Here is a 9,742-nt window from a genome sequence, read left to right on the forward strand (position 1 = left end):
AATAAAAGCTCAAATAGCTTTTAGGCGGAATTTTTAAAAAATTGAAAGCGATTCTACACGAGTGCACGTGCACTATATAATTAGTCTATTTATTTTTTATTTTAAAAAGTATCAAGCGCCAATTTGACATGTTCAAAACATTTATTCCTGGAAAAAAGCAAAAAATACTTCACAGGGACACCTAGGTGGGAATAAAGCCTAATCACACTCCATCCTGCTTTAAGTTTTTTAGATTCACTTTTTGCTGAAAAAGAGGTAATGTACAATTAAAAGATAATGTACAATCATATATAAATGCTTTTCCACTACCATCTCAGGTGAATGGAAAAATAAAAAAAAATGAAAATAAAGAAAAATAAAGAAAATAAAAAGATGTAGCTGCAAGTCAGTCTTTAAAATAATTTAACTATATAAACATAGAAGCAACTTAAAAATTCTAATGTTTCTGGAATAATATTTAATTATGAAATAACTGTAATATGGCACAAAAACAAATTGCTTCCATTGTGGAATGACAAGTTCAAGAGTCACGTTTGGTGAAATTCTTTTATTTATTTATTATTTTTCCTGAGAGATGATGTCTTGAGAGCCTTCAAAGTAATTTCAACAGAAATCTAAGATTTTACAGTCTCTAAGTGCATATGTCTTCTTTTTTGTCCATTTGGCCACAATATTTACAATATTAAAAAACACAACACACTAGCATAAAAATCCCAGATGCACTAAATGGTTTCCATCAATTTTCTTAACCGCTTATCCAGATCCATGTTTTGGCCATCACTGGGTGAGAGATGGGGTACATTGTGGACAGGTCTCCCATCTATGTTGTGAGTGGCTTCACCTGAATTTATTTATAATACAACAAAATAAAATACTCTTTTTTTCTTTTTAAAATATTTTATTTTTTATTGTCTCCAAATGTTTTAAATATACACAGGTATCAGACAACAAGAGAAAAAAAAAATGGGAGAACTGATGGAAATAGCAGATCTATAAATAGCCCTACATGTTCTGATATAAGTCGGGCATTGATATTCGGACTGATTATTAAAACAACACAAGAAATTACAAACAGTTACAACAATCAGACAACTTTTAGGGTCTAAGGTTTTGCAGACTGCGAGAGTAAGGAGAACTGAAACGTCTCTGGCATTCAGAGCAATAAAGTATGAATAATATATTCCTTTGTTTCCCAATCCAACCATTCATCAAATACAATGATAAAATAATTTATCAAAAATATTGTTTTTCATTAATTCTCTACTATCAATCGACTTAACCTAAATTTGGGCCAAAGTTACACAGGACAACGCTGAATATGGAAATGTAGAAAAATAGTGATGACATATACGACCCACTAAAAGGTAAAGAGTCCTCCGTATTTACATACAGATCATTAAATGTCCTGAAGCCTGGAAGCTTAAATACTTACAGTATTTTTCATCGCTTTGATTTACAGATTCATATTTTGGTTTAATTTCAAAGAGTCAAACTCTCCAAAAAAAAGAAAAAAAAGTTATATTTGAACAATAGATTCCACAATGATGAATATGAGCATCATTACAGTACTTTATATTTAAGTAGCTCCAGTTAACACTTAAATGTGTTGAGCACAGGTGGATCTTAAAGGATAAGGCAGGTGATATCCCATCCATTTAATAATTCAACAAATCCCCCAAAAAGATCAAAACCAAAAGACACATTACTTTTAAACTCCTCCAGAGCATGGCTGCCAGCTCATAAACTTAAGCCAGTGGGTTTTGCAGTTTTTAGCAAGTAATTATTCATAAATAATTAATACTTGTGGTTTTGTCTGTATCAGCATGACTGCATACGTGAGCGGTTGTTCTCATGGTAATGAAACGTCACAGCTGAGGGGTGTAGTACAAACAAATTTCCCCATAGCCAGGCTTTCTTTGCCTCTGCTGGCTCAACAAAACCTAAAACCACAATTGGAGATAACAGATATGACAACAGTGGTTCTTATCGTTCTGTTAGGCGAGGTTTTCTGAGTGCTAACAAAGAGGGCATTTCACAGGTCACGTGACTCTTCTTCTTCTGCACAAAAGGTTCCCTATGTCTGTTGCCTAGTCGATCAGAGATGTTATCAGATGATAAATTGGTGATGCATGAAGATAACATAAATGACAAGAGATTAATGCTGCAGAAAATGATTAATCTTGGGATTTATCCCAGAGCCATAAAATAAACATTTTAATTCAAGTTAATTATTTTAGTGCTGAGTGAGCCCTCTGAAACTTTCAGCTGCTCGACACGGCACTTTAAACCATTAATATGACTTTGTAGTACACCCCTCTGGCTGGATACACACCGCACTGTCAATCGATTCATTACCGATTCTAGTCTTTTGATGGGATTTAACGATAATGGAAACACATAATACCATAGGACTTATCCTTTAAAACGCCCTTAATCATGCAGAAACAGAGCCTTCCCTTGTGTCAAAACAAGCAGCATGTTCACCATATCAACAGGACATGGCAGTTTGCACACAACAGTTAGGCAAGACTTAAGATCTTAAAGAGGAGAGGCACAAAGCACGCACAACTAAAACCCACAACACTGTAGACGATGTAACGATACGGCAGCTCCACTTTCATTTGCTGTCTCGCCCGTCTTACATCGTCCATGGGCAGCCCAAATAGTCGGCATAAGAAAGGAATAGTCACTGCTTTCATAATCATCCTCGTGACGAGGAGTACGGCGACTCCGATGAAGAAGCGTAGCATGGAGCGCAACACCAAGCTAACGCTGAGTGATGGCAATGTTAGAGGAAGCGATGACAGTGGAGGATCCAGCTGGAGGCCCAGCTGATAGTTCACGTGGGAAGCTAAAGCAGCTCCTGCCCCAGTGCCCAGAGCTTGAGCTGTATCGCCCCGAGAGGTGCTCCACGAATCCAGAGAGAAAGCCACAAGTCCGAAGCCCACATGTGATATGACAATCATAAGTGGAGCGTAGCTGCCCATCATGTAGTAGTTGTCAATCTTCCCCAGAATTGGTTGGAAGAAGGCGAGAATAAGGAGGGTGTACAGGAAGCCAGTGATTACCTCCTGAAACACAGGGACATAAATCATTGTAAAGAAGCAAGACAGTTTCGGTAGCATTTAAGGAAAGACAGAGTGCTGACAAAGCATATTTAGGGCTGATGATATATGTTTAATAACAACTTTTTTTTTTTTTTTTTTAAAGTAACAGTAGTACACACATCCAATAAACAACCAAATAAAAAATGCTTTGCTGCTACCTGTCCTGTAGGAGGTGCTACAATTACACTTTCCTCCATGAAACATGTCCTTTAAGTTGCAGATTACTCCACAGTCATAAAAAAGTCCAGTTAGGATCAGGTGAGGTGCTGACAGATGAGCAGGTGTTACCATTGGAGGAAGCAGTATCTCCATAGAGCTGCTACCAGGTCACAGGTTTGCAGGTCACAGTATCTAATCTAATCTCAGCGCTTTAATTTGTTTATTGGCTCTGTTAACATCATGTTCCATGAATTATAAATGTCAACGTCATACTTATGTTATAAATCTGTTAATGGGCTTAGCATTGTGTTTTAGTGACAATGCAGAAATGCTAAAATACTGCATCTTCAAATTATATTTAAATAAATCCAGGAAAAAGTAATAACAATTATTACTAAACCCTTCTCAGGATTATTTCTTTTTCCAAATTCCCAAGGTTTCCCTAATTACAATAAATTTTACCTTTTCCCTAAAAAGCCAGCCTGAAAGACCATTAACCAAAGGCCAAGAGATGTTTTTTATCAGAGGTTTCCAAAACCCAGCAGTATGGTACGCAGATTAAAAAGAAAAAAAGAAAAAAGAAAAAAAAAGCACTTACTTCCTCTAACTGCTACACGCAACAGGAAATGTATTAAGTAATCAGAAAAAAATGAATTTGATACTAACAATTGGAAAAATAATGTTTTGTTTTCAACTAAAAGTCATCTGACAGCTCCTCTCACTGCAACAGTTGGACCGAAAGTAATTTTAAGTATGCATGCAAGTGATATCTGAGATATGCACGCCACTCGCAGCAGGTATCGTGACAGTGGAAGTTCTCAGAAATGCATTTTGCCTTACCAAAGTTTCATATTGAGGCTACACTAAGACTATAGTATAAGAAGGCAAATGCCTGCAGGCTATAATGGAAGTAAAAGATGCTGAATGAGGATCACCACTGAGAACATTTAATTTCAGGTTAAAAACTGCAGCTGCTTACCAGAACGGAGTGCATCCCCATGTAGACTCGGCTTACACAGACCAGGACACTCCAGCTGAGAGCCACACAGAAGCCCAAGAGGAAAGGATACTATAAGAGAAAACAGAGAATGCATTAAAAAAAAGCTGAGAAGATGTCTTAATTGGAACAAAGCCAAGCTACCCAGGATGTTCACCATCAGTGGAAATCACAGCTTTAAAAACTGCTGTGATCAGCAACCTAACGCATATTGTATTTGAAACTGATGCAAGGGTCACTGAAAACGTGTTGTGAAAACAACTGAGTCTCCATTAGTCTGCCCTTTGTCACAGTAGTGCATCAAAAGCTGAATGCTAACATCAGCATGCTCACAATTGCAGCAATGTTGAGACATCTGTTTACCATGATTAGCACCTTACTCAGCGTTTCCTGAGTAACATGACACGACTATCAGCTGAGAATGGCATCACTTGTGTAAACTAAATGTAAACTAAACTATTGGTAGAGTAAACTACGACCTGATTTTATCTGTGTGCGAAAATTCGAGTTAAGCTTGATCAATATTTATCGTGGGTGGACGTGAAAGAGTTACAGATTTCCTGGAAAAAGTTGTTGAGATATTTAATTCAGAACCACAAATGTCAGCTTCACCGTGGTGCAAGACGAAAAAAAAAATTAGCTGCTTCATCCTCTGAACCAATCAGTTGGACTGACTGAAAAACCAACAATCAATTCTAGCAAATATTGGCCTTGGAGATGGCTCTCAGCCTATCAGCAAATAAGAAGCCATTTACCAATGGCAGTGGCCAATGATTATCTCTTGTTCCATATTAGCTTTGGCTAAAGATTTAAAAATAGTGCAAAGAAAAGCTGGAAGTCTTTACACCAGCTGGGTTATTTTCATAAAACCTCTGGCACAAAACGGATAATAAATAACACCAAAAAACAAAAATTAAAACCAAATAGCCGCACTGGCTATCAGCCAAATTGTCATCTATATATTTAGATAACCCTCCCGCCATACTATGACAGCTTTTATGGTGTATATCTTATCTTTTGAAACCTTTTGTAACCTTCTTCTCTGAAATTTTTCACCTCTTCCTCTGAAGTCCTGACACTGCAGCAACTTAACACGGAAGAAGGTTCATGCAGTTCAGAGAGCTACATTCATTCAGTTCAAGGCCTGGTTGCAGGTGTACCATCAACACACACTTAATCAGGTACTGAGCGCTTCCTCCCTGGTGCTGACCTTCCTTTCTCTCTCTTTCCATTCTTTTTATCTCTCGGCACAAACCCCCCTTTTATATCCTCTCCCTCTCTGTTCCTTACTTTTGTCTCTGCCATTGCTCAAAGAAACGACACAGGCCAAATTCTTAGGCAGCTCCTGTTTTTGTCTCTGCTGTGTCCACAAAATAGAAATAACAGTTTAAGAAGAGACATAATGGACCCCTGTTATGTTTGCTTCGTGTACTTAGGCTTGTTTTACTGTACCACTGTGAAGGAAAACATAGTGAGGCAAATGAAAGACAGGTGTGAAAAAATGAGGTCTTTCAAATCAAAAAAAAGATTAGGTAAGCATTAACTGTAGTTTTATGATGAATTCACTACTCAAAGTTGCATTTAAGAGTTGTTGCCACCTCTATTTTGGGACAGAGTCCATTTCTTTTTTTGGTCATTTATTGATTAAAAGTTCTCATCACTCAATATAACCCATTCACAGCTTTAGACACATGTTTATCTGTATTCATTGATGCGTTTTAAGTTCAAACCATTTTAACTGACTATGCAGGCAGTGGATCCCTTTTGTTTGGAGCATGAAGGCTGGAAAAAAAATGTTTTGTGTTCTTCGATCTGGTCGAACTGGACTTCCCCGCCCACTTTCCTAGAAAACCGACTCAATCACAGGATACCTTTGACACTTTCTCCTCCCAAAGCGCATTCATTGCTTCCTGCACTTGCTCTGATATTGTGATATTGTTCATTTAAATAAAAACAAAACACAGCTTGGTTCTTTCTCCTTATGTGAACCTCTGTAATCCAGCTGTCAGTCCACTTCTTTAATGTCTTGTTAGGGGCACAAATCAAAGCATTAGCTTGATATATTACAGCTTTTGTTACGATTTGATCTAAGCTGTGCTGTTCTTCATTAAAGACTGGTCACTGAAGACTAACTGGGATTTAAATGGCAGTCCTTCAGTCGGATTGGCCGGCTCTTTGAGACCGAGGGGCCCTGCACAAAATAGTGTATGCTGGGCTTTCTGTTGGTTTGCGCTTTTCAATGTCAAGTTTACATGAAAAGAAAAAACTAAACAAAAAAGAAAACATTTGGACCCCATCTGGGAACTTGGCACCTCTGCCCACCTGTGCCGTGAATTATCAAAGTGTCCTCATATCCTGTGTTAAAGCTAGACCTTTGAAATCTAAGGCAACATGAAGAAGAAAAGCATTTACAATGGTGTTCAAAGAGCATGCCTTGACCTGGAATTCCACATTTACAAATCATTTCTGAAGATAGCATGTTTCACTGAGTAGCATAAAAATTGGAAAAGCTTTGTATTGAGATCGCAGTAAAAGTAAAGCAAGCTAGTATTTGACAGATGCTCTGAAAATATTCCAAAATGAGCATCTGCAACCTTTAGAAATCATTTTTATGGCTGAAATATTACAAAATAAAAAAGTTCACCAAGTGTCACCCTGACACAAAAAGAACTGAAACTGCTAAAAGGCATGCTTACGCAGCATTTCTCTTGCATATCCCGCATATTTTATATTTGAGCAACCAAAAATAAAAATGTTGCCTTTGCAAAGTAGAATCATTAAGAGTGCAATTTACAACAAGGTTTCATAAGTGGCCTGTACTGGATTAAAATTCATTTTTGTTTATCAAATGTCCAAATAAAATAACAGGAAAATATATTAACTTTTTTTTTTTAAGTCAACACAGACTCATGTCCTTGAATATATGCAGATTAAACAAGCAGTCACCTGTGTGCAGTCATATCACAAAAGTCTATTCTAAGCCAAAAAGTTCTGCTATACAGCTGAAAGTAACATCTAGTGCACCTGCAAATGCAAACATCCTTTTGTACAGTCCTCCAAAATCCCAACTGCACAGTGATCAGTGTTGATGACCCTGTGCTTCAGAGTTCACCAGGAATGTGAGAAGTGTGAAAAAAAGCATCAAAGAAAACAAAAATACAGTATAAAACATACAGGCAGTGGCTGCAGTGGACATTTTTTTAAATTGTTTTTAACATTTAGTTTCACTTCAGCTCTTTGTATGTTATAGCTTCAATCTTCTCCACGGCTGGCTAGTGGACTGACAACAACACAAACATGAGTAGCCCTAAGACCGGTTGCACCACATATTTTTTTACACTGCCCAATCTGACAAGAAACACTCTTCAGCAGAGAGACAGGCAGTCCAAAAAACTGCCAACTGACTATTTACAGGCTGCCATAGCTGAACAATAATTTCCCCCTTAACAGAATACAGACTTATGTGTTGGTCTTAAATGATAAATTCTGATAAGCTATAGAAATCTCTCTTACTATTTCAGTTTTCTGAAAGATGATTATAATTTTAAAGGATGATCCACTTTGCAGGACCAGCAGATGTATCAAATAGCACTTTGTAGTAAAAACATAAAGCAACACTGGGGATTCAAACTCCAGGGGTGTAACAGTGTGCATACAAAGCATATGCATCCTGTTCAGGCCTGTTCCTGTCCAGAGGAAAGCCATTGTGTGGATTGTGCCTTGAACACTCTGCTATGAAACTGGGACAAGTGGGATCTCTGTTTTTCCACAGACAGTCGGAGAGTACTGGAGTCTCTCTACAACTTTAACTACAGTAATCATAGTTTTATTTGGATTGATCATGCTGACCACCATGCACAATGAAACATTCAACTCCCTAATTGTCCATTCTGGGACAGAAAATACCCCCGCTGGAGACAAAGATCTTTGGGGTTGTGTCCACTGTCAAACTCTAACAAATCAAACAAAAAGTTTTTTGGTTTTTTTTTTTTTTTTAAATTGCATATCTTATAATAGTAAAATATCAAACTGCTGCTACAGACAAACTGAGCCAGTGAAGCTCTGATCTAGTCGCCTAGAGGTCAGTGGGGAAAAACTTCTACTGGACACTGTAATTTAGTTGGGTTTTTTTTTCTTCTTCTGGGGTCTGTCTAGCTATATATTTATTAGTCAAGCTTCTCGGATGAGAGGTGAAACGTCTTCAAGCAACTTAAAGAAGTCCAGACGCTTTTCTTTGCAAGCTCCTTTGACTACGATGACCTGGATGACTGAGAACCTTCACAGACATATATATTTATTACACTTTTTTAATCCGATTAAAGCACCTGGACTGTGTACATATGCTCACCTGCCACCGTCCGTAGGTCAGCATGAAGAGACAGAAAGGCAGGGCCGTGCCCGTCATGGCGTGCGTGGATGGCATGCTGTACTCGGAATTGTAGAAGACCTCCACCTTTACCACAGGAGGAGAGGCCGGTCGGGACCAGCGGATCATGTCCTTGGTGGACTGTCCCACGAACAGGTTCCAGGCCCAGACCACGATGAGTCTCCGGCTGACCAGGGCGTCGATGTTCCATAAGACGAAGGGGAAGAAGATGATGAAGAACATCTCGTTGCCCAGCTCAGTGCCAAACGTGAACAGGTAGAACAGAAACTTGTTGTGGATCAGGAACTCCTGACCGGTATCTCCGGTCAGTGAGTTCCTCCGGAGGGGTTTTGCTATGGTGGTTTCTGAGTCTGCTGCTGCTGATGAGCTATCGGGCCCGGTGGTGTCGTCTCCCAGCATCCCGTTAACTTGCGGCGTGGGACCATCTCCGGCTGCTCCATTTCCAACACCTGCATCTGAGCTCTTTGCACCTTGCTGGACCCGCTTCCTCAGCCCCGGACGGTCCGGCTCAGACACCCCGCTGTCCGGTGCTTTCGGTGCATCCGGAAATGTTCCTTCAACGCCGCAGAAATGTTGAAACCTTGCTACAAGTTCTGGGTCCTGTAGATAATTACATATCTGCACAAACGTCTTTACAAAGTTCGCCATATTTTAAAATAATTTATATCAGTTAGCAAACAGGAGTTAACTCTATTTAGTCATAAAAAGCGAAGTTCATTATCCAGGAAGCTAGACAGAAGTGCAGCTCGGCGGCCGTTGCATTCCTCTCAAACAAAATACCACAAACCGAGCTAGCAGAGCGGCTAGGAACGCCTCTATCTGCTACCTGCAACCAAAGCACCGACCTTGAATGACAGCATGGAAACTCTGGCCCCGAGCATACAAAATCCGTGACAGTTAACCATTACTTCGCAGGGTATGTAACGCGAACTCATACAAACAACAACTAACTGCGTCAGGCCGTTATTCCTCGTTTTGCTAGGATTCTTCTTCGTCTGATTTAATGTTGTCAGGCCAATGCACATGTTCAGCTAGCACCCCCTGCTGAACATGTTGCACATTACACATGATCCACATGACTGCAAGACGATG

General features: G+C 39.2%; 1 protein-coding gene across 1 annotated transcript; it reads right to left on the reverse strand.

Annotated features, from left to right (window-relative positions):
* Positions 1 to 877: 877 nt before the first annotated feature.
* LOC101484831 (sphingosine-1-phosphate phosphatase 1) lies at positions 878 to 9,647 on the reverse strand. Its single transcript, XM_004541841.3, has 3 exons — positions 8,612 to 9,647; positions 4,246 to 4,335; positions 878 to 3,071 (listed from the first exon to the last, which is right to left on the reverse strand). The coding sequence occupies exons 1-3, from the start codon at positions 9,296 to 9,298 to the stop codon at positions 2,520 to 2,522; spliced, it is 1,329 nt and encodes a 442-aa protein (XP_004541898.3). The 5' UTR covers positions 9,299 to 9,647; the 3' UTR covers positions 878 to 2,519.
* Between the last annotated feature and the right edge of the window lie 95 nt (positions 9,648 to 9,742).

This window comes from Maylandia zebra, linkage group LG15 (assembly GCF_041146795.1).
Source record: "Maylandia zebra isolate NMK-2024a linkage group LG15, Mzebra_GT3a, whole genome shotgun sequence".
Lineage (NCBI taxonomy): Eukaryota > Metazoa > Chordata > Actinopteri > Cichliformes > Cichlidae > Maylandia > Maylandia zebra.

What these genes read in the sequence shown, in the direction of transcription:
- LOC101484831 (XM_004541841.3), bottom strand. Translation starts at nt 9,298, where the DNA reads ATGGCGAACTTTGTAAAGACGTTTGTGCAGATATGTAATTATCTACAG. An exon ending in TGACCTACGGACGGTGGCAG is followed by an intron (nt 4,336 to 8,611) that starts GTGAGCATATGT and finishes TTTCTCTTATAG; the next exon opens with TATCCTTTCCTCTTGGGCTT. An exon ending in TGGGGATGCACTCCGTTCTG is followed by an intron (nt 3,072 to 4,245) that starts GTAAGCAGCTGC and finishes CCTGTGTTTCAG; the next exon opens with GAGGTAATCACTGGCTTCCT.